The sequence below is a fragment of the Neovison vison genome, chromosome 6 (genome assembly GCF_020171115.1).
Source record: "Neovison vison isolate M4711 chromosome 6, ASM_NN_V1, whole genome shotgun sequence".
Classification (NCBI taxonomy): Eukaryota; Metazoa; Chordata; class Mammalia; order Carnivora; family Mustelidae; genus Neogale; species Neogale vison.
The window spans coordinates 107,930,472-107,956,314 of NC_058096.1; the positions used below are offsets into that span (position 1 = coordinate 107,930,472).

At 42.7% G+C, this 25,843-nt stretch overlaps 1 protein-coding gene across 1 annotated transcript in view; it reads right to left on the reverse strand.

The window, feature by feature from the left end:
* Positions 1-4,189: 4,189 nt before the first annotated feature.
* Positions 4,190-25,843, reverse strand: part of C6H3orf70 (chromosome 6 C3orf70 homolog) — an 86,924-nt gene continuing 65,270 nt past the window's right edge. Inside the window, exon 2 of the mRNA XM_044251926.1 lies at positions 4,190-9,143. Coding sequence (XP_044107861.1) covers positions 8,587-9,143 — 557 coding nt within the window. The 3' untranslated portion in view covers positions 4,190-8,586. The remainder of the gene's footprint in view (positions 9,144-25,843) is intronic.

Genomic DNA, 25,843 nt, shown 5'->3' on the forward strand with positions numbered 1-25,843 from the left:
ATTGGCCCCTTTCTGACTATATGCCCGCCTGCACGCACGCATGTCTACAGTTTCAGCAGCGGACAGTGGGGTAGGAAAGACAGGGCACTTGCATGCCAGCCTGGCACCTCCTGAGCTTGGCTTTTAGTGCACAAGCCCTGAAATCTGCCTCCTGCCAGCCAGCGGGGAGGTGGTTAGCTCAGGAGCCGGACAGGACCGGCTAATGAAGATGCTGGTGGGGCTGGGCCTTACTGAAACCAAGGCTCTTCTCCAAAACCAAGGAGCCCGGTAGCCCCATTGCCACCTGACATCTGTTCCCTCCAAACTGCACCACAGCCATCTCAAATGTCAGGATTTGCTCCTAATCGTCTATAGGGTGCCAAGCCCCAGGACTTCACCGTTTGCCCAACCAGCCTCTTCTCCCTAGAAGGGTATCTTCCCATCACCCTTCAACATTCCCACACTACATCTTCACCTCCAGCTGAAATGGTGACTCCCCCCTTCATCCTCCCCTTTGCTGACCTGTGACCCCATTATTCCCTTTCTGAGTGGCTGCATCAGACATAACATGGGGCCTGGTGATTTCCTGTTTGATTCAGGGAACACTGTAGCTCCAGGAACTCACAGCCTCTCCAACTCTTGGATATATTGATTATAGGATGAAAATCAACTCTTTGAAGTAGAACTGACCCCTTTGGGAACCCTAGTAATCTAAAAGGACACCCAGTGAATTCCAGTTGGACCCACTGATCTTTCACTGACCTCTCAGTGACCTACGCAGAGATAAATATGGTTCGACATTTATCTAGGGCCTTGGGCTCCTTGGGAAACCCAAATCCCTGGTGTCCTCTCCATACATTCAGTGCAGTCCCTAAATCGTGCTAGAGTTAACTTTCATTCTTCTAGATTCCCAGGTTGAGCAGTCTGTGCGGATCCCTGTGCAAATCCCAGGCCTCAGCCAGCAGCCCCCGCCAGACACAGAGCAGTCCCCCAGTGGGCCTTCCCAAGAGCTCCTGGACTGGGTGCCTCTTAGAGTGGTACTGTGGATACACGGCAATAGTTCTGCCAAGTCCTTCTATAGATACGTGGATGTGCCTACCCTTGTTCTGTGAATTTTGGCATCACAGCTCACATAGGCAGATTCTAAACGTGAGAGCAGAATCTCAGCCCTCTATTGCAAGGGGCCCTGCTTAAGCAGATTTCAGATGTTCACGACCAGGAAATCAGAGTCAGGGTCTACACAGTTCTCTGAAGTAAACTGGTCTCAAGAGGCAAGTCCATAACAGGGGATGACAGAAAAATATGCGATAATTAAGAAAGCAGTTGGCATCAAAGGCCCCACCCCAACAGGGCTGGGAAGGGGAGAAGGCAGAGGCAGCAGGTAACAAAAGTGCTATGATCGGAGGCCAATTGCCAACAGAGTTCTTAGATCCAGGACCCCACCTGAGCACAAGGCAGTGTCTGACGTCCCAGGCCAGACCCAGGTCCAGGTCAAGCCAAGCTGGGCACAAAGCCAGAGCGACTTAGCAACAAGGGCAACACCAGGGGGCTGAGCTGCGGCTCACTGACATCTCCACCTAGCACCAGGGCCGGTCCAGACAGAGGTGGGCCTGGGGCTGTGCAGTGGACCACTTCAGGGCCTCAGGTGTGGGGAGGAGAGAGACAGGTGAGCGAGAGCAGAGGGAACAGGCCGAAGCAGGAGCAGAACAGGGTCTGACTGCACAGGCTCAGCAAGTGAGGGAGTCACAGCAGCGGGCTCTGGAACCTCAGCAGACGTGTGGAGCTCTGGTCCCGCGACTTACCTGCCACGTAGAACTCACTTACCTGCCTTTATCGCTGACTTGCCTATTGGTTGCATCAGTCATAAATTCCCGAAATTATCATTTCCCACCTACCACACGGAGTTACAGGATGTGGGTGACTGACATCTGGGAAAACGCTTGGTCACATCTCCATTCCGACGTTGCATTCGTTTGCTGGTTGACAGTGCCGCACGGTCTTCACCTCACGGCGACACTCCAGATCTCTTTCTTGGAATAAATCCGCTGGGGTCTTACACTAGGTGACACAGAGGGCTAAGGCACCCCACTGAAGCCCAGGCCTTCTGATCGCCCATCTCCAAATTCACATGCAGAGCTTCAGGCTGGGGACTGAGAAAGACAGGAAGAAACAAATCCTCTCCTCTTTCTCCAACCCATGGGCACAGGAACTTTCCATCCACGGTTGGAGGCCTGGAAAGGAGTCACTGCTCAGTGGAGGCTGGTTATTTCAAGGACACACTTCCCAGTCCAGCCTTCAGTCTCGTCCTGCAGGTCCCTGAGCAGGGGTCACTGCCTCTCAGACTCGTGGACTCTCCACGTCCGCCCCCACACACCTTGCAAATGCTCCACCTGAACTCACTGGCCTAGGACTCATCATCTTCAAATTAACTCACCAGGTTTCTGATGATGAAGTAGTATTGATTCATTTTAGACAACTAGGAAAATTCCAAAAGGCGAATAGAAAAGCACCAATATCTGCCATGTTTGCTTTGTCTTGCTTCCCATACCTGCTTAGTTCCTGCACAAGTCCATCCAACCATGGACGCACACCTCCTTCAACCCTACTGTGCCAGGCCTGAGTCCCAAGGTCCTGCTCCACTCCCTTCAGTCAGCACAGAACGGGGTGGCACAGCAAGGGTTAAAGGCATTACCAGTTCGCAGTGATTGAATTGTAATGAGGATGAGATGCTAAATTAAAGTTTATTGCAGAATAAAAGTGTATGTAGTCAGCATTTGTAAGAGGCTACAATGAGATGCCTTCTAGAACTTGGCAGTACAATTATGTAGAGTTAAGTGAGTAAAATGCACACGCAGTAGATGAGATTAGCTGTCGGCAAGTCATTTTCAGACAAGTCATCTTTTGTGAAAGCAGAAACAGCTAGCCTAGAAAGCTAGTCAAGATGTGATTAAACATGGAAGAAGCCACAGCCTCATCAAAGCCCTGAAATATGTGCAGCAAGCTGGGATGACACCAGATGTGTGGTCTGTGGGGGCACAGAAAAGGGGGAGTGGGGAATGAAGTCTGTTGGTGTCGCTCCAACACTGCCTGCCCAGGAGAGGCGTAAGGCCCCTGCCTGGGGGCAGGGGTGTGCTGGGTTACAGGCAGGACTGGCAGCCCCTGGGCTCTGCTCGGCTCCGCTCCCAGGGGCACCAGCAGCGTCCTGACTCAGCCTCCAGCTACCCTGGGAGTGGGGTGGGGTGGGGCGGCCACCAGAGGGGGCAACTCGGGCAAAGGGCCAGGAATGTGAGCTCTAGAGCCAAAGTAACTGGGTTCCGTTCTTACTCCTACTACCTACTACTACCTATGAGCTGGGCCACTTGGGGCAAATATATTCACTCCTTGAGCACGTTCCCTGATTCGTGCAATGCAGTGCTGCACTCTTCCTCAGAGGACTGCCGTGGCTTACCTGTAGAAAGTGGTAAGGCTGCTTTTATTATTATTTTATAAATAATATAAATATTAAGGCTGCTTTTATTATTATTTTATAAATAATAAAATAATTTTATTATTATTTATAATTTTATTATTATTTAATTATGGTAAGGGCCATAATTACTAATAGTAGTAACAACAGCATTATTATTGTTACCAATAAGTGAATGTATTTAGCAGTCCCTAGTAAGGTTATTCGCTGAAATCCAACCCCAGAAGCTGCTCTTTTCCAGATGTGAATTAGCAAACTGAGCTTTTGGATTTGCCACGTGGAAGTCTGGACCCTGAGCCTTGGTGACAAAGCGACCACACCCCCAGGACCTATGGTTAGAACTGTCTCACACGCATGTGTAAACCAAATACAAAGCTGTGGCTGTGTGTGAAAGGAAGACTGTGGGGTGGGGAGTATGTAAGTTTTACTAGTATAAACCTGATGTAGCCAACAAAAAAGTCCTTGTTACAAAGTGTTCTGGGAGTGTGAGCAGGTCACCAGGAGCATATTACCGTTATGAGTAAGAATACTCGGCTGCGTGTCATCGTTTTTGTCCAGTCTAAGTGTGACGATGATGTCAGCTGCATGTTTCCTGGCACAGAGTAAGCACTCAATATACGTGTTACACATGTGACAAATGTGGGTTCCATTTTTGTTAAGTTCACAATGCAATATTTAAGCAAGACAGAACCTCTCCAAAGGAGAAAGTGGCGGAGAGAATAGTCCAAACTCCAAAATATCAGATTTATGCTGGTACAAAAGAAAAAAATTACATTTATTTTACAAGTAAGTATTTTCCTAAAGTATTATACATAAAGGAAAGTTGAGCTGTCTGTAGGAAAACAATATAATTTTAGGAAATTACAGAGTGGTCAACATTGTGCTTAAAACTTTAAAACAGGTGCAAAAAGTAGCACAGTAAGTGAATTTTGCAAGGTATGGACAGCCTTCAAAAGGGTATATGGATACAATGATACAGAAGCTCAATATTAAAGCCTCCAGTGGTGATGTGCTTGCAGACTTGTTCACACTAATAAGAGAGCTCGAGTAAGAGAGCACGGCTTCAGTCCCAAGAGAAGAACTCCAAGCACTAACAGAAACACGGCAGTACGCACGCAGTACGGTCAACTCTCCATCCCCCAGAGTAATGAATGGGAGCAGAGACAGAACATTTTTAAAAAGTAAAGAATTCCAAAATTAATTCTGAGAAGTGTCCTTATACTTGTGTTTGGAGGTGAGAAACACAGACACCCCAGGAATTTCCGGCAGGAGTCAGCAAGTACAACTCCCACCTCCTTCCCCTCTCCTCCTCAACGAGAGGAGATGCAAGCCTATGCTGTTCACTGGAAAAGCCTAGAATGCAACTGGCTTCCTCAGTTCTGGCTCCCACCTCCCATGGGGAGGGGAATAGGAAAGAAAAACTGTTAAAATGTTTCTCTCATGTGAAAAGCCAAAACATGTCAATACAACTTTGCAAACAAGATGGAAAAATCAAGAGCTGACATATAAATATTAGTTTAACTTGTGCTTTTTTTCCCCTTCGCCTTGTAGTATTTATACTGCCAAACATGTCTGGGTATTTTGACAGCTTTCTAAAATAGGTGGTGTCCTGTTACCCAAATAGAGAAATTTGTATAAAAGGAGTTTGTTATAATTAGTCCCAAAAGAACAGTTTCAAATAGGCCAGGAAGTGGAGATTAAAAACTAAAACCACCACCCCTAAAATGGGATCAAACCCTAGATCAAACCTAAAAGGTACCTCAGGACAACCACTTCATGGTTTTGTTTGGGTTTGGGTCATTTTATTTGGTTTGGTTTGGTTTTGTATTATATTACCTTGAAGTACACATTTTGCTTTTCCAGGAAAGGAACTGGTTTTTATCCAGGGTTTTCTCACATTCTTACTTCAAATCTTAGAAATTACAAGGTAAAAAAATACCTAGATTTGACGGCAAAGCCTTATTTGTTAATGGGCCAAAGAGTTATAGCCACAAAAGCAATTGAATTGGTTTGTCATGGCTCAGAAGAGTTATGAGCATATCTGAACCTTGAAAATTCTAAAATAAATGTTGGTTCAGTAAGAAAGCTCAATTCCATACTGCACTTACCATGCATCTTCGACCTAACAGCTTTTACACCAACTTGCAGTAAGTGGGAATGGAGCTGGGTTTCCATCAAGGACCCCAAAAGCAGCTTCTCCATCCACACAGCCCAACCTTTTGTTCCAAGTGAGCAAACTACCAGGTTCACGTTAAAAAGTTTTCATACCTGTCAATGTATAAGTATCAAACCAAAAGACTATTTAACATGACTGTGTCTGATGTCTATGATACACATTACAGTCTAAACATTTTCTAAAGTGCCTATAAATATGCTTATACAAATGAACAATATAATATTAGGTTTACAGAGAAATTCTTTCATATAATATATAACAGATAGGCCTAGAATTTAGTTGTAAATACACATTTTTATACCCTTATCAGTTGTTTTTGGAATGCAAGCATAAAGAAACAATTCTGGTTCAATCATAGATGATTTTCAGAGAATTATTAACAGTGCTAGGACACAGAAATTCTTGCTTGTGCTTGTGTAGAAAAGGCTATTTTGAGATCCAGGAGCATCTGATATTTAGAATCCAATGGAATATCTCCAATTCTATAAAATAGTAGCAAGTGAAGCTTTGTGAGTTTTTAATTATAAAGAGATTGTGCAAATATTTAAAGTGATTATCAACCATTATTAAATCCAAAAATTCCATTAAAATCGTGGGTAATCTGAATGGCAGTTCAGGAGTTTAAAAAACAGGAACCTAGGCGAAAGTCGTAGATATTACCCATAAAGGCCCCAACCCTGCCCCAGCCAGCTTCAGAAATGTGGCCCTGTGACCACATACTTCCATGCTTTGGAGACCTGGTGGTTGACTGCGATCAGTTTAATGAACAGGAATGTGGGCCCAAAATTGAGAACTGAGAGGAGCGGTGTTGAGAAAGAAGACCCTGCATGTGCCCACATGGGGGCTCCAGTGAGTTCACCCACCGGGCAGGCACATACAGTGGCGGCCACACCGCTAGGCTCCCAGGACTGGGTCTCCATGCCCTCCTTCAGCAGCGACTCCACCAGGAGCGGCCCTGAGAACCACAGGCAGACGCCCCCGAGGTCTGTCCCTAAGCCATCTGGGCTGGGGAAGCTGCTCTCCTCGCCCGCCTCCACCTGCCCTCTTCTGTACCCTGCGGTTCCTGCAGCTCCTCTCACCACCTTCCTGGTCTGTCTTGTTGAGTCTCTACATTTCAGAAAGTGGGAACCGTATGTTGCATTCCTAGCATAGGACTTTTCAGCTAACACTGTTTTCAAAGGAATACGCGTGCTCTGCTTTCTAATCCCTAGGGACGTTCTGAGCACCTAAGCTTAACGAAGTGTTCTAGCCAGTCACGTGAACGACATATACAGCTAAGAAAGCAGACTCTGCCTAGAGTGATTTGTGAAGAATGCCAAATGAAGCCTTCAGAGAAGAACACAACGGGCTCTTCTTATTTCTTAAAATACACACTCATGTGACACAGAAGAGATGTGCCAAAATGCGAACGGAGCACAAGATAATGCTCCAAGAGCATGCTCATGATTAGGATAGAAGGACTTCTGTCTCTCCACCAAGGATAGTTCCGATTTCATTAGGGCCGTATTTTAAACTTCCTGGATTCTTAACTATGCTTTACAGAAAGCAGATCTGAAGAAATGGCAGATAAGCAGCTCACACAAAAACACCTTGTATAAATGGAAATTAGGAGAATTCTGAAGAGAGCTAAATAAGAATTATTTACTATTTTGTGTGTATGAGAAAAGAGAACATGTACAACAGACTATGACTATTACTATAGTAAAGTGAATGAATATCACACAAAATATTTTCTCCTGACTTAGCAGCAAACTATTTCAACTGCTTTTGCATTTGCATAAAAAAATCCATGCATCATACTGAACTCTAATCCATTTCTCACCTAAACCATTCTAATGCTTCATACAACCAAATGAAGCAGAATTAATCAAACCTATTAGATTCATTCCTAATCCCTAAAGGACTGCTGTCTTTAGCATTTCCATGCTAACTAAAACTATCACTGATTTGTTTTTTTCTTAAGACGTCAGATGTGGCTGCCTCCTAAGTATAATACCTATATAACTTCCTAAAAGTTTTCCCCGGATTTGAAGAACAATTAAAAAAAAACAGGGAAACGTGGAGGAACCCACCCAAGGGGCCAGCTCAAATACTGCAACACATTCCCCAGCTGCAAGCCTAGCACCTCCCTCCTTCCCCTGGGTTCCCAGAGTGCTCTGGGCACCGTGACCCGCATGCGTTGGCACAGTGCTCTACTGGACCGCGGACCCCTCCCTGTCAGGAGTCAGGTCTCGTTCAGGCTGCATCCCCACGCCGCACCCGTCAGAGCGCGGGCACTCAGCTAAAGCTGGACTGAATGTGAAACTGAAGGTGTCAGCTCTTGTCAGTGAAGGTCTGGCTCCACCCCAGGTCACACGTGGTATTTGAACACCAGCCACAACTGGGGTTGAGCGAGGGTCTCCAGGAACCTGCAGCGTTAAGCAGAGGCAACACAGGCCCAGGCCCGTGCAGGTGGTGGGAGAAGGGAAAAGGGACAGAATGGCATCTGCCAGTACACACTACACTCTGTTCCCCTCTCAGGAGCTGATTCCCATTTGAGACCAGCAGGGTGGGGGTGTCTATGGGCACACCGGAAGGAATGCCAAGAGGGGCATGGGGTGTGTGTGTGAAGAACCCACCCCTTCACTGCCTCCTTCACTTGGGGTGGCTCCTCAACCTGATCCATGACCCTCTGTGACCATCACTGCATCGCTTTCAAAGTTCCCAGTGAAATTAAGGCTGGGTCACAATTCATGACACCAGATGCTACATAGAAAATAAGTCTAGATACAAAAGAAAACCATTTATAAGAAAAGGAATGTCTTAGTTATCAGACTAATGTAAGAGTGATGCTAATCAGCAGACCAGTGAACTGCTACAGCTGTTAGAGAGGGGCAGAAAACACGAGCTGCAGTGGAGAAAGGATCCATCGGACAGAACTGCAGACACTCAGCACTATCAGAGGCCGTGGCTCCTGCCTGGGCTCTCACACGGTGGTTTCTATTGTCTCAATCACTTCCAGATCCGACTGTGAAGGGGAGAGAAGGGTGCACTCATCTGGCTCCCAGCTGCTCTCGGGACTGTAATCTTCCTCGGAACTCAGTTCCGCTCCTTCCTCCGTGTCCTCATCACACGATTCCACGTAGTGAGCCCCGATTGCATTGATCCCGGAGTCCTCAGAACTTGAGGGAGAAGAGCAGTGATCTATTTTAGGGGTACTGCTCTCTCTTGAAATTAAGGCATCGTGTGCAGAGACCTCCTCGGGACTCATTTTGTGGGAATGCGGTGCTGGCTGCTTCTGCACGTAACACATCTTCCCATTGATGCATTTAACCTGATAGTTGTCGATAAAGAGGTCTGAGATCATACAGTACCTTGGTGAATCAGGGGGGAGGGGCGGCTGGAAGACGGATGCAAATTTCAGAAAGTGTTCAGTGAGTGACACCGAGATCTGAATGGTGTTGGTGGGTTCCCGAGGCTTCGCGGGAATCTCTGTGCTCGGAAGCTGCTCCACAGGGGTCATGGGCTGATACACGTATTTGCCTGCGGGGAACACCAAAAAGGTGGTTGAAATCAAAGAGTATGACACAAACTACATTAATGTAGCCATAATGGTTTCTTTCCGAGGATCAGATATTTTAAAAAATATTTCACCATCAAAAGGAACCAGTAATAGAATCATTCAACATTGTTATAAGCAATAAAAAATACAGCGTGGTACATAATAACATCATGGTATTTTCATCTAAGAAACTCAACACTCTACAAATTTTAACTTATATTGATGTCCTTCTAATACCTCAGAAGTGGGTATATAATAAAATCCTTACTTTACAGACAATTTTAAATGTTTTACCCCTTGCACTATAACATCAAATGCTCACGATATAGTACAATAAAAACATGCTGTAAAGGGGTGCCTGAGTGGCTCAGTCATTAGGCATCTGTCTTCGGCTCGGAGCCCTGGGATCGAGCCCCCATCAGGCTCCCTGCTCATTGGGAAGCCTGATTTTTCCTCTCCCACTCCCCCTGCTTGTGTTCCGTCTCTCTCTGTCAAATAAATAAAATCTAAACAAAACAGAACAAAATGCTGTAAAGTTGTAGACTATAAAATCCCAATTCCATTCTATCTTTAATAATTATTAATACATGTGATAATATATATATTTTAAAACTAGAGGAATATATACCAATTTATTATCAGGATTACAGAAGACTTCCACATTTTAGGTTTCTATGTTTTCGTGAGAATACATATACACACAGATGTATGTAATGGCCTGGAGGGTTGTCCTAGCCACCAGTAATGGCTGGGGTAAGATAATGAGGCATGGAATGATCTCTTTCAAGACCCAAGTTCATCCGTGGCCCAGTTAGAAGAAGTTTTCCCTGGCCCCAACTCCACTGGCACTAAGCAAACCATGCCAAGTAGAAACAAGGGTACAGGTGATGTAGGGGGTGACCTACTGGGCATTTCCAGGAAACCAAGAAGCTTATCTACAAACTTTCTGCTCTGAGCAGTGTGTCACATAGCTCACTGTGGAAGTGAGACCTAAATAGATCTGTTCCTAATGTGTCTCTCTCTTTGTTCTCTTTGACTTCACTCAACACTCTGCAAAGACTCTCAGGCACCAAGTGCTAAGGAAATTGAGACAGAGATGAGTCTGTATATCTAAAATGATTTCAAAATAGAAATCTGGGAGTTAAAAAAAAAACAAACCCTGAAAAACTGAGAGAAAACAGCTACAATGGTAGACACCATTTTGATTTTTCCTAATATAGTTGATTATCAATCAGTTCATACTGTACCTTCTGCATATTTCTGATGGCATGTTTTAACTAGCATTATTGCCATTTTAGACCACCTAAGTTTCAACAGCATCCCTGACCTCTAGTAGTACCTCCTCCTCAGGCATGACAATCAAATCTGTTGCCAGACATTATCATAGAGTCCCGGGGGTCAGAATTGCCCCGGCTGAGAACTACTGATCTCTGGTATCCTCATGAGCGTCTCTTCACAAGCTACTCGCTCACCGCACATGACACCTGCTCCTGTTTATTTCTTGGTCAGACTGGAAATTCTAGGACAGAAATGACATTTGTAAGGAAAACTACTTTAGACTTTTTAACAATTTATTTAGGCCATGGGAGAATAGCAATTTCAGATCAGAAATGTGAGCAGCAAACTAGGCCACAAATAGTGCAACATCAGAAATCTATTAAGATCGATTAGCCTGCCTATATTTTTTACTTCTGTTTCCGGACTACTGTACAAAAATGTACAAAAATGTAGGCTTAGTTGTTTAATTTCATTGTAACTAAATTACTCTAAAATATATTCAGCTTCATTCTGGAGTAACACATGGGAAAGGTACATTTAAAACTGTTAAGCCTTTGGATTCCTAGGTCTGCTTTGAAGCCTGGGCATATATACCATGCAAACCTTACACCATCTGATAAAAATACAAGTGAGAAGAACCCATCACACCTGCCTGGGGAACTATGTTTCAAATATGCCAGGTATCTTTATTTCTTTGTTATCTATAAAGACAGTATGGTATTACTACTTATCAGGGAAAGTTCAAAACAGTAAGACTAATTAATAGTTTGGTACAGTAGGACCTCCACATCCAAGCATCGTGGCAATGTCAGCTGAAGGGGTAAAGATGGAGGAACTTCAAGCCTCCCCTCCAATCCTTCAGCCTCAAGACCAGAGAAAGACAAGTCTGGCAAGGGCAGAGAAGAAACTACTCGCAGACCTAGGGGACTGTTCCCCTTATGTTCACAAAACGGTGAACAGAACATCTGGAATGGAGGTTGGTCTCTCCTGTTCGTGGCTGGTGGACTGGGGGTTACTGAGTTCGGGAGGCTGTGAATGGCAGGCACTCAAGAAATGCCTGATGTAGGGTGCTGAGTAAGTTCATTTGGGCCCAAGTGACTTCTGGTTTAATTACGCACTGGTCACACTGTAGAAGTTCCTAGAAATTCGTCCTCAGACTCACAGGGTTCAGGACTTTATTTAGTCCAAAGGAGGGACTCCATGAAGCCTGACTTTGGGACTTCTGTAACCACCCTGCCCTCCCCTCTCCTTCCCATCCCTCCCCGCCCCCGCACTGAGTCCCAGCCCTACCCTGTCTTTCTTTTCTTCCTTTGTGCTTCTTCAAAAATCCTTTGCTCCTTCTCTTGGTCACAGTTCTTCTACCTCTTTCTCTACTCCTACCTTCTCCAAAGTTCTGTTTTTATTCCTTGAAGTGTGGTAAAAGATAGAGAAATGCAGCTGGGAGACCAAGATGTGCAGAATACTGAATTCCAGATTCCATCTGCTTCTACTCGTTACATCTACTAAAGGTGCTTACTCTGAGCTAGAGTGCCAGCCCATTATCTGGTGATATGGGAATATGGATGCAAAGAGGAAGGCACAGAAGAAAGAAATAGTAAAGACGGCCAGATGAGAAACTAAGTTTAGTAAACATCTTTCAAACATCAACTAGTTATGGGGCGCCTGGGTGGCTAAGTGGGTTAAAGCCTCTACCTTCAGCTCAGATCATGATCCTAGGGTCCTGGGATTGAGCCCTGCTTTGGGATCTCGGCTCAGCAGGGAGCCTGCTTCCTCCTCTCTCTCTGCTTGTCTCTCTGCCTACTTGTGATCTCTGTCAAATAAATAAAATCTTAAAAAAAACCCCATCAACTAGTTATAATACTGTATCGCTTGATTTTCTTATAGCACATACTTAACAGGAGAAAACAAACTTGTATCAAGGATTTAGTTTTGTAAAGAGTCCAGAAGGGTTTGTACTTGCCTCCACTCCCCAGTAACTTCTGCCCTGTGGTATATTACACTGTGAGTCTATGTTTGTAATGGTAGCCTTGAAGCATCACAAGATGCTGAATTATCAGAGAAATTCAATTATGTCTGCTGTAATGTACTTACTAAGGGAATAAAACAAACTAACACACCACAATAGTAAGGACTGAAACAAAGGGGGTTTCCTGGCCACTTAGCCCCAAAATTCAATAATCACTATACTCTGTTTTCTGAGCAGTCTTTTTAATTAAGGGTTTACTATGTTATTTAAAGAAATAAGCAGATGAGAACTTTTAAAACTTGAATCTCTAAAAGGAAAAGATATTCAGAGGGAGATAGGGCTTGCAGAATACAAAGCAGAGAGAGTAAAAGAAAAAACGAGTTATAATCCAGCAATTCCACTTCTGGGTATATATACCCCAAAACAGGAAAGCAAGGTCTGAAAGAGAGTAGCTGCATAACCATGTTCATCACAAGCGTCATTCACATTAGCCAAAAGGTGAAAGCAACCAACTGCCTGTTGACAGATCAATGGAAAAACAAGAGTGGAATATACAATGACTATTATCCAGCCTTACAGAGGAAGGAAATCCATGCTACACCATGCGTGAACCTTGAAGACATTATGCTAAGTGAAGTAAGCCAGTCACAAAAAGACAAATACTATATGAGATCGCCTCTATGAGCCACTTAGGTTAGCCAGATTCATATAGGAAGAAAACAGAGTAGTGACTACCCGGGGCCAGTAGATAAGACAGAACAGGGAGCTATTTAATGGGTACCGAGTTCCAGTTTTGCAGGATAGAGAGAGTCCTGGAGATGGATGGTGGTGATGTTTGTACGACAATATGAACATAGTTGATACCATTGAACTATACACTTGAAAGTGGTTATGATGGTAAATTTTGTGTGTATTCTACCACAATTGTTAATACTAAAAAAAATCTGTATAATTCACTACATTAACAGACGGGAAGGGAAACTCCGTATGATTCAGAATATACCAAAAAATTCTTACAACTCAATAACAGAAAACAAGCAGCCCGATTTTAAAAAGGACGAAGGCTGAGGTGCCTGGGTGGCTCAGTTGGTTGAGCCTCTCTTGATCTCAGCTCAGGTTCATGACCTTGGGGTCATGAGATCATGATCTTGTGGTGGTGAGATTGAGCCCCACATTGGGTTTTCCAATCAGCAGGGAGTCTGCTTGGGATTCTCTCTCTCCCCTTCTCCCTCCCCCTACTCTCATGCTCTCGTGCGCTCTCTCTGGGGTAAATAAATCTTTTTAAAAAGAGAAAAAAAAAAAAAAAGGAGCGAGGCTATACAAGAGCAATGCCAAGAATCCCTGTAGTGATGGAAATGTTCTGTAATGTGACTACATCACTATCAGTATCTTGGGTTATGATAATGAACTACAGTTTTGCAACTATAGTTGTCACTAGGGGAAAGCACGTAAAGGATACATGGAATCTCTGTGTTTTTCATAAAACTACATGTGAATCTATAATTATTTTCAAAATAAAAAATATAACTTAAAAATACCCATAGGGGTGGCTGGGTGGCTCAGTGGGTTAAAGCCTCTGCCTTCGGCTCAGGTCATGATCCCAGGGTCCTGGGATAGAGCCCTGCATCGGGCTCTCTGCTCAGCGGGTAGCCTGCTTCCCTTCCTCTCTCTCTCTCTCTCTGCCTGCCTCTCCACCTACTTGAGATCTCTATCAAATAAATAAATAAAATCTTTAAAAAAAAAAAAGAAAAAAACCCCATAGAAGTGATGTACCTTTTTCAATGCATTTGATCAGGAGGTAAAATGCTGCTGATCTCATTACAGATGATGGTAACTTTGAACATTTGTTTAATGTGGTGTCTGTCTAGGTTTCTCCACTGAAAGTTAGCATTTTCCCTTTATATCTTACATATCTTGTGAAGAGATAACCCTGAGACTGTGCAAATATCCCATTTGTCCCCATACTGTCACCTACTAACTTTAGCATGCCCAGGAGGATTTGGTCTGTAATGATCACTACTGTGGTGTTTGCCCAACAGTTATTTCCTATTTCCATCATTACTTCTACATGTATTAATTAGAGTTCTATTTAATTAAGAGCTGTTCATTCTCCTTCATTTATTTTTCCAATTACTTAAATTAAGCATGATTCACTATTTAGTTCTATGGATTGTAATCCATTACTATCATTATTTACTTTGCTGCTCAAACGTCCCATATTTAATTCTGGGAGCTCCTTCAAGTTAGCACCTGTGTCCTCTCAACATGCCCCCATCCTTTTTTGGAGCATTCAGTGCTTTCTGGTACCATAAGAGGTTACTGGCTTATCATGTACTTCCCTGCCCCAGTGCAGGAATCAGCCATTTCTCCAAGGAGCCCTAGAGTTCCTTTTCTTAAGAAATTAAACACATTTTTTTCCTCCTTTCTTTCTTTCTTTTTTTCAGATTTTATTTATTTGACAGAGAGAGTACAAGCAGGTAGAGCAGCACAGGGAGAGGGAGAAGCAGGTTCCCCACTGAGCAGGGATGCTGACTGGGGCCGATCCCAGGACTCTGAAATTGTGACCTGAGCTGAAGGCAGACACTTAACTGAATAAGCCACCCAGGTACCCCCTAAATACATTCTTCAGCTTATTGCCAAAATATTATATTGGGAAGCAGGCTTAGCTTGCTAGTGACTTGTTCACTCACTAAATTCAACCTTAAGAAAGTGCGTATTAAACCTCATTACAGTACTTAATTTCCATTTAAAAATAATATAAAAAATAAAAATAAATGTAACAAACCCATCAATTTATCTGGAATCTTTTTCAAGGGAGCTGAAACAATTTTCTCAATAATGAAACTGACTATACAACACCAAGATCACAAAAACCAACTGTGATCCATAAGTGAAAAATAAATTTCAGGGGTGCCTGGGTGGCTCAGATGGCTAAGCATCTGCCTTTGGCTCAGATCATGATCTTGGGGTACTGGGATCAAGCCCCTTGTCCAGCTCCTTGCTCAGTGGGAAGCCTGCTTCTCCCTCTCCCTGTGGTGCTCCCCCTGCTCGTACTCTGACAAATAAATAAAATCTTAAAAAAAAAAAAAGAAATTTCATATATCTTATTTCTTTTTAGGGAACCTGGTTCAACACTTTCAGCTCTTTCTCAACTAAAGGATGATCAAAACCATTAGATAAGAAACTTCCACAATTCTTTTGGAGTCTGAGTTCTTTTTTTTTTTTTTTTTCCAATTTATTTATTTTCAGAAAAACAGTATTCATTATTTTTTCACCACACCCAGTGCTCCATGCAAGCTGTGCCCTCTATAATACCCACCACCTGGTACCCCAACCTCCCACCCCCCCGCCACTTCAAACCCCTCAGACTGTTTTTCAGAGTCCATAGTCTCTCATGGTTCATCTCCCCTTCCAATTTACCCAAAAGCACATACCCTCCCCAATGTCCATTATGGAGTCTGAGTTCTTAACTATCCTGATTGTTCTTCCCCTTTGGTGTTTAGCAATAACGTGTAGTATATACTTTTTAACAATGCCTGGATGAGACAAAAAAAAGACTTATGTTTTCATCTTGGTTCTTTGATTAAGAAAAAAAAAGAAGGAGAAACAGAAGACTTAATTACTTTTCTCAAGCTCATGTAACACAACAGAAGTCTGTTCTAGGACCCAAGCCTTGTGCCGCATGTGTTTTTATGAGGATACTCATTCCTTCATTAATATGGTTAACTTCAGCTAATATTCCAATTTGGAACATAGTATAAACACAGAGCAGATATATTTCCTTGAAGGGTTTTTTGTTGTTGTTGTTTGTTTTTTGTTTTAGAGCACAAAGGGGAAAAGAAGACCCAAATAAATGTAAAAAATAATTTATATATCCTGTTAAGCTATTGTATGTACTTTACAAACTTCTTTTTTTTAACAGTTGTGCATCTGATTCTTAAAAAAGATCCTCTGGGAGGGAAATGAGCTTTTTGCTTTTACAGACAGTATTTAGGACTATTAAGTATGTGTCCCCTTGACACATGAAGTACTCTGCTCTCAGGGAATGCAAAGTAATTTTAAAATTAGCCTAACCAAAATATAATTAGAAAGGTAAATCTACTGAAAAAAAAATGAGTGGCCTAAGGGAAACTGCATCCACAGTTCAGTTCTCTGATTTTATATAGTGAATCACAATTATGTTTATTTTATTCCCGAGGGCATTCATTATACTGAAAGTAATGTTAAATATCCTTATTCAGCTATTTCTGCAATATGCATTATTTACTAAGTTACAAATCAAAAACAAAAGAACGTATTTACTACACACATATATATAATATATATATATATATATATAATATGTTTATATATGAAATATATCTTTTACTATAACCAGTATTTTTCCTGGACGTATCTGGCACCCTGCCCCACTGGCAGTCAATATGCCACTTCATTCCAGGAGAACATTAAAGTTTATATACTGCCCAATATGTTAAAGTCACAACTTTATGCAAGATCGTAGTTTCTTCATTTTTCAAACCGGATAATCTTTAGTGCAGGGGAACACATTAATGTAAAGCAAAACCCTAGTAAGCCAGAATACCAGAAGCATGGGTTGTTTACTCATTTAATAAGCATTTATTGAAAATCCACCATGTTTATGCTATTCTATCAGATGCTACGGGGAAACAGAAATAAAACACGCAGTCAAGCTTCAAGGAGCTTCCAGTCAAATTAGGGGTAGAAGAAAACAGAGCACAATTAAGTCAAGAACTGAGTAACTACAAGAACACATAACAAGGGCATTCAGCAAGCAGCAGAATGGGATTCCAGGCTTCCCTGAAGGATTTCACGAGACTAAGAAAGGACACGAACCCAGGGAGCAGCACAGACCTGCTCCAGACCTGCCGGAAGGGTCAGCAGGCACTGGAGGTTCAGAGGGCTGACGGAGAGAGCAAAGGACAGTAAAGTCTGTGAGGAAGATGGAGGGCAGATGGGGCTCAGAATGCCAGGCCAGAGCTCGTGTTTCGGTGCCTGGAGAAACACTGAGGATTGCTGAGGACGTGTATAACCACGATAAATGGAGGACCTTAAAGAAATTTGGTCTGGTAAAGACGCACAAACTAGACTGAAGAGAGAGGACATGAGGGTTCAGAGGAGGCTGTCGTGGATTTTCACGCATGATATTCTGATCTACAGTCACACAGCTTGGGAAAGTAAGAAACTCTAGAAGACACTCTAGAAGATGATGGATCCTGGGGCTTAAGGGCAAGGACTGGGGAATCAAATGCACCTGGGTATGAATCCTGACTCTGGGGCTTATTAGCTGCTTGACCTTCATGAGAGTGTCAACCTCCCATGTTTCCCATTTCCTCAGTGTAAAAGTAGTTAGTAATATCTACTTCTTAAAAGCTTTACCTCAGTGTCTGGCACACTGTAAACATTCTATTACTGGTGTTACTTACAGAAGGCAGGGGCTGCCTACCAGTCTCCAAGCCACTCTAGGCTTTACAGATTGCCATGTGGCCCCAGCCCTGCCAAGCCCATGACCACCCTCACCCTCTAGAATGCCCCGAATATACCCAGCTTCTTGATTCAGCTTAGCCTGTAAACTTCTGACCACAGCTCTCTGCCAGCCTGCCTTCATTCCCTAGCCCCCAGACCTACAATTCACTTTCACATCTGCTGTCACTCCTCAAACTAACATGTAATGAGCTTCACTTGTGTGCCTGGCCTTAAATTAGGGACATGGAGTTAAAACAGCCAGAGGACTGACTGCATCCCTGCCCTTATGGAAGGGATATATCTATTTGAACAAATAATCACCCCAAAAGATATGTAATGGCAAACCATAAAAAGTGACAGGCATAAAGCAATAGAAAACGCAAAATCAGTGACTTGAAATCACATGTGGGATATGTGATCTGGACCATGGGAGGGTGGGGGTGGTGTCAAGGAATACATCCTTGAGAAAATGACTGAATGGGGTACATGTCGCCTCAGGACTGAGTGGGAGTCACCAGGCAAAGACGGCAAAGGGACAGAATGGTTGGCGCAGGATGAGCAAGAGGGAGAATGGTAAGAGAGGAGGGTTATGGAGGCCAGACCATGCAGGCACAAGAGGCCATGTAAAGACTGGGGATCTTCCCTTGCAGAGTAGAAGGGCACTGCGCAGTTTTAAGGGGAGAGCAACATGATCAGCTTGGCCTTTCTGCTTGCTTCCGTTGCTATCTGCTCCTCTCACAGTGTGGGCACAGACAAAGCCAATCTGAAGCACTCAGTGGACCTCCACTCTGCTCGGAGCCATACTTCTGACAGCCTGAGGTATGGGCAGGTGTTCCAGTGAGAACTGCCCTAAACACAGCATTTTGGAAAGTGACATAAACCAACGGAGAAGGGGCACCTGGGTGGCTCAGTGGGTTAAGCCTCTGCCTTCAGCTCAGGTCATGATCTCAGGGTCCTGGGATCCAGTCCCGCACTGGGCTCTCTGCTCAGTGGGGAGCTTGCTTCCCCCTCTCTCTCTGCCTGCCTCTCTGCCTACTTGTGATCTCTCTGTCAAATAAATAAATAAAATCTTAAAAAAAAAACCAAACCAACGGAGAAGCTGTTTGCCACATTTATCATTTTACAGAGCCTGTAAAATCTGAACATATGTCTGAACATAGTTCTAATGAAGGCTCTATACTTCTTTTTTAAAAAGATCTTATTTATTTATTTGACAGAGATCACAAGTAGGCAGAACGGCAGGCAGAGAGAGAGGGAAACAGGTTCCCTGCTGAGCAGAGAGCCCGATGGATGCGGGGCTCCATCCCAGGACCCTGGCATCATGACCTGAGCTAAAGGAAGAGGCTTTAACCCACTGAGCCACCCAGGTGCCCTATCTCTGTACTTTTTAAAACCATGTTTAGTTCTACCTAAAGCCAACCCCTCCAGTTTAAGGGCTAGAGAAAAGCAAGACACTTCTGAGTATTTTAACAAATAGCCTACCAGTGAACAACAAGAAGGAAACAAGAGTGTAAAACACATCCCCCTCCTATAATCCAGGTGGGTCACACACACACACATCCAAAAACAGCACAAGAGGAAAGATTAAGTATCCAGTTGTGAGGTACACACTATATCCAGTGTAGGAGCTCGGAGAAAAGTGAGGGCTGGAAGGGCCCAGAAAATATAGGGTGTAAACTGAAGAGGAGCTAGGACTTGGACAAAAGAAAGTGGCATGCCTTGTGCAAAAATCCAGAGGTGGAAAAAATGTGGGTTACTACAGAGGGCAGCGGGGTGACCAGCCCGACTGTAGCAGAGGGCTCTCCTATGACTAAGAGATAATCTGGGAAGAGAGCAAGACCCTCCTCCCGCCTTATTAGGCTAGACAGGACAGGAGCCACTCTGCTGAGTCAGCCAGCACAATGGAACTCCTTGAATTTGTAGATACAGACGATTCCAGTGGGGGAAAGAGCCCTTCTGGGCCAGAGAGTTCAGAAACATCGGAATAGGTAAGTCTGGCTAAAAGAGCCTACAGTTAAAATAAAAAAGGTCAGAGAATGAGAACTCTCAGGTTTCCATTTCCTTTCAGCTGGCCAAACAAGGGTTTCATATCATCATCAGAGCCTGCTTCTTTCTCACCCTCTGCCTGCCACTTCCCCTGCTTAGGCTCTCTGTCAAATAAATAAATAAAATCTTAAAAAAAAAACACACACACCCAACAAAGAGAGCTTACTGAATATCCTTGAGTGTTCTCCTCCAAAGGAATGACATATAAAACTACTGAACTAAAAGTGCTTTCCCTGAAAAAAAAGCAGGAAAGAAAATTCTGAACCAGCCTTTATAAGAGAACAACACACGTTAATCTTAATTCCAGATTGAAAAATTCAGGGGGTAGGTTGGGAGTAACATTCAGTAGCTTTTTTTTTTTTTTCCTTTAAAGATTTTATTTATTTGAAAGAGATCACAAGTAGGCAGAGAGAGAGAGGAAGGGAATTAGGCTCCCTGCCGAGCAGAGAGCCCAATGCGGGGCTCAATCTCAGGACCCTGAGATCATGACCCAAGCCAAAGGCAGAGGCTTTAACCCACTGAGCCACCCAGGCGCCCAACATCCAGTAGCTTTATGAATGAGAGCACATCATCACCATGGCTGGCAGAGTACAGTAATTCAGCTCTTTTCCCTACAGCCTGGAATACAACTGCTTATGAAGAGAACAATGGAAATGGACAAGGAGGAATCAATCACCCCTCCCTGCATAAAATGCAGAACCGACCTCTCAAGAAGAAAAATCCTGATTACATGTGATGTTCTAGACAAAACAAGCTGCATGGAAAGGAAGTACCATGATGGGCACAGTGGGAGCTTTATGCCTGTTTGCCTACGTTGCGTATGTGATAATTTAGGACTACAGCATATGCCTGTATGATTTTAGACTACTGATATATTGATTAGAGTTGGTAATATGATAATTCAGATTTTCAAGGCCAAATAAGATTTCTATGGGTTCGATGAATTTTTCAAAATTACCACTTGAAAATATAAAGGAAAAAAGATATTATCAGCACAAGTATGTTCCTGCAGACAAACAAAGCCACAGGCCTTTGAGAGAGAGGCTCTGGTTAAAAAACACTCCCAGGGACACCAGCCCCATAGCAAGGAGGAAGCGTGTCTAGATGCAGCTGTTCTGATGTGCCTGGGATAATCCAAGCAAATAAAACCATCCTGGAAACGATCTAATTCTGCAAGTGGTTGGCTCAGAGATCCCCAACTGTTCTTGAAAGAGGCGTACCAATTATAGATTTTTAAAGAAATGTTGCTAATGAAGAACCAAATGCGAGTGAATTTTTTTGTAGACCATGAGCTTAAAATGGTAGTTGAGATCTTCTTGATGATTTCAGAGAGATTAATGAGGCTTTTATTGCTTCTGTCTGGAATATAAGCAGACCACATTTGAGTCAAAACAACTATCTCCAAGAATTCATTGATTAATGCTAAAAATTCAGAAAATCTATAGTTCTCCCATAAAACCTCAAAGGATTACAAAATGATGAGATAAAGGCAAATAGCCTTTCCCTTTATAGTGAACATTTTAATGAACCCGGAGACATAAAAAGATGTATTACTATATTGTAATGCCTGAGGAAACTAATTACAAAACATTCATCTTACCGCTCAGTGGGTGTCATTGTTAATTTTATGTGTCAAGTTGGAGGGTACTTTTAGATGAGACTAACATTTAAACCAAAGAACTCTGGATAAAGCTTACCGTTCCCTTAATGTAGGTGGGCCTCATCTAATCAGTTGAAGGCCTGGCCAGAACAAAAAGACCAGCTTCCTTGAACAAGAGAGATTTCTCCAGTAGACTGTCTTTGGATTTCATCTGCACCACTGACTCTCCTGAGTCTCCAGCCTGTCAGCTCACATTGCATATTTTAGACTCACCAGCTCCATAACTGTATGAGCCAATTTCTTATATCTTCCCATATTCACACAAATCCTACTGGTTCTGTTCTCTAGAAAACCCTGACTAATGCAGTAGGACTTAACTTACCTGTACTGATGAGATACTGGCATAGAAATATAATCAAATACATTCAACTTTAATGTCTACTAGTAGGGAAATATATCCAACTCCTTATTCCAGTGTCCTTGTTTCTTCATGATACCACCCCAAAAAGGGTTATTCTACCTCATCATTAACTGTTCCTCAGGCCAGCTGGTGAGAAGCCCCAGTCTTGCTTCTTTTAAGGGCATACATGCATGTGTACTATATATTTTAAATAGTATATAGCTAGGTCTAGTCTAATTCCCATACAATAAAATGATGGAATTCATATACATTGATAGGTTATTTTCAGATTTTTCCATGAGGTTTTCTAGTACATATTGGCAACATGACTTTTCCCCATTTACACTGATTACCCATACTATAGGTTATTAAACGTTTTTAATTTTTGAATGTTTAAAAAATTTTCTCCTGACATTATCCTTTATGCATTTTCATTCTGGTTGTGACAGTGAATAAGGCCAAACTGCATTCTGAGTCTTATGTTCCAATGTAAGGAGTTGTAAAATCAAATTAAAAGTTACGTCAAGTACCTAAAATATTTTGAGTTATTTCACTTATTTTCCATTGTTTTGTTAAAGACAATGTAGCTTGAGTTTTGATACTGTGGTTCATAGTATTCAAGTTCAAATTTTGCATCCTTTTTCTAGTTACACAGTGCCTATGTAACTCAGAATCATCATTAGAAAATGGCTGTCATTTCTACCTTGGGTAACAGTCCAGAAATAACAACTGCCATACAGTGTGGCAAGTGTGGTAATAAGATGATATACAGAGCCCAGAGAAAAGAACAAAGGAAGAGGAGAGGAATCAACCACAGGAGAGCAAGTGGTTTAGGAGACGCCTGTAAGAGATATGTCTGAGCTAAGTCCGGTGGCTGGAGGCTTGGTGGGGCTGGAAAAGGTCACGCATCCCCAGCAGACAGTGTGGTGTGTAAACACACAGGATGCAGAAGAGCAAATGTTTTCAAAGAATTAAAGCACTTTAGTCCCACTTTAAAATGGTACATGTAAGAAGGAAAACAGCCCAAATAGATGAGCAGGGGCTTGGCCACAAAGAACTGTGTTAGGTCATCCCACAGAGACTAGATATAGAGATTTTATCCAGGAGGTAATGGGAAGTCACTGAAGGATCCTGGGTAAAGAAGAATGGGGCCAGAGAACATTTGTGTTGTAGAAAGATCACTCTGTCAACAGTATGAAGAAAGATGAAAGGGTGGGGAAGACAACTTATGTTGCAGGAGAGAGATGAAGAAGAGCCTGCATTAAGGCTGTGGCAAAGGAGTAGGTTAGAAAGCAATAAATTTTGTGAGATGTGCTCGTTTGATATGTAAGGGGATCCAGGGTTTCAGGACTCATGAATATGAATGTTATCTTATTGTCTCTGACACTGTATGCTGAGGGGGGGCGGGGAAGAGCAGGATCTATGTGGGATGTCCTGGGGGAACATCTCAGGACATCAAGGGGAAAGTGTAAGTAGGTTTTTTAAAATATTTTTTTAAATTAAATTAATTTATTTGATAGACAGAGATCACAAGTAGGCAGAGAGGCAGGCAGAGAGAGAGGAAGGGAAGCAGACTCTCTGCTGAGCAGAGAGCCCGATGCGGGGCTCGATCCCAGCACCCTGGGATCATGACCTGAGCCGAAGGCAGAGCCACCCACTGAGCCACCCAGGCGCCCCGAAAGTGTATGTCGTTTTAAAAAGCATGTTAATATCAGAATTTAAATTTATACTTAGCAACTCAAGACACTGATTTACAGCCTCTCAAGTCTGCACAGGGACGTACACAGGTGAACACACATGCACGGTCATGTACTTAATTGTCCCCACAGGATAACTGTTTGCTGAGTCCCTCCAAGGACCCTCGTCTTTAACTCTATCTTGCCTCACATGCACTTATATTCTAGAGAGGACACCAAAAGGATGTGATACATAACCCACCATTCCCTCCCAGCAGTGCCTAAATTCAGGTTCGAGGGAAATGGAAACAGCGCCAGTTCCTCTCCGTGCCCCCATGTGCACACACACAGGACAGAGGCGGTCCCAGGTAGCACTGAGCTCCTCAGACCAGGTATGTAAGCTACACTCGAGCAGAGATCTAATATGATACCTAAGACTTGATCTAATATGATCTAATATGATACCTATGACTCTTCAAAATGAACTCCCTTGCAGTAAGATGTAATAAAAGGACACTAGGGTGATAGCTACATGAAGAGGCCAAGGTCTGTGTTACATTTTCTATTTTATATCATTAAACATCTCAATTACCATACCTTATTTGTTCAAATAATAAGAGTGCTTTCCCCACTGATAGTTTCCCCCAAATTAGGGAAATATTCTGTCTGTGTCTAACATTATCCTCATTTTGTTTTCATCATTTTATTAATTTTTTATTGGAGTGTAGTTGGCACACAGTGTTACAGTAGTTTCAGGTGTGCAGCATGGGGATTTGACAAGTTTATACATAATGCTCTGCTCACCACAAGTGCTATCATCTGTCACCACGCAATACAATTCCAATACCACTGACTATATTCCTTATGCTTTGCCTTTCAATATTATTCTCATTTTAAAATAAAAAATTTAAAGTTTTTTAAATTAAGAAATTACTTAAAAGGTTTCCACTTTTTGTTTTTTACAAGATGAAGAAACAAGCAATGCAAAAAAGTGTTCAATTACTATAAATTGAATCATATTCTAAATGTACCAGGAGAGAGTGATATTACAAAATACAATAGTAACTATTTTTATAGTGGTATTTTTAACAAAGTATTTCCCTTTTTTTGAAATCTGGATGTTTATGCAGTATTAAGGCATATGCTTATGCTTAAGGCAGCATATGCTCATATCACAACTGTACTAAGACACTGAATTTTTAAAAAATGGCAGGGGTGCCTGGCTGGCTCAATCAGTTAAGTATCTGCCTTTGGCTCGGGTCATGATCCCAGGGTCTGGGATCAAGCCCCATGTTGGTCTCCCTGCTCAGAGGGGAGCCTGCTTTTCTCTCTCTCTCTCTCTGTTGCTCTCCCTGCTTGTCCTCTTTCTCTCTAATAAATAAATAAAATCTTTAAATTTTTAAAAAGTCAAAAATAGTTATTAAGTAGAAGACATGATCATCCACTCCTGTGGCATATTCTATAGGTAACAGGACCTTGGAAGAGGAAAGGCAGGTGAGCGATCATTGCTGTCATATATAAGGTGTTAAATAACTACAAAGTAAAACAAGTCTGATTGAATGGAAACAGTACGGAGAGGTTATGTTACTCCAACTACAAAAATATTTTCTTTAATATGTCCATCAACTGCTACTCTGAGGTCACTAAAAAAATTCCTTGCCATAGAAGAATACAACAGCAACAAAGCTGCTTTAAAATTTTGGGTGGGGGGCACATTAGGTAACTCAATGTAAACAGTCAAGAAAATACTGATTTTAAAACTAAATTTGCTAGAAGAATATGTTTCTTTGGGGAATCTCCCCTAAAATTAGTAATTTATTTAGCACACATTTATTTAGAGACCACCTCCCGGGAAGGTTCTTGGCCTATTACAAGCTCACACATTAAAACTAACTACAAAGGAAGAAGTGCTAATAAATGACCCAAATACATGGAGGATTTTTTTTTTAAAGATTTCATTATTTATTTATTTATTTGACAGAGAGACAGAGAGAGAATACAAGCAGGGGAAACAGCAGAGTGAGGGAGAAACAGGCTCCCCGTTGCGGAGGGAGCCAGATGTAGTAAGGATTGATCTCAGAATCCTGGGATCTTGACTTGAGCCACAGGCAGGCAGATGCTTAACCCACTGAGCCACCAGGCACCTGTATAAGGAGAATTTTAAAAGAAGCGTAGCTATAAATCTATATGGTTAAAGCATTACATGAGTAGGAATAGGAGGCTGCATG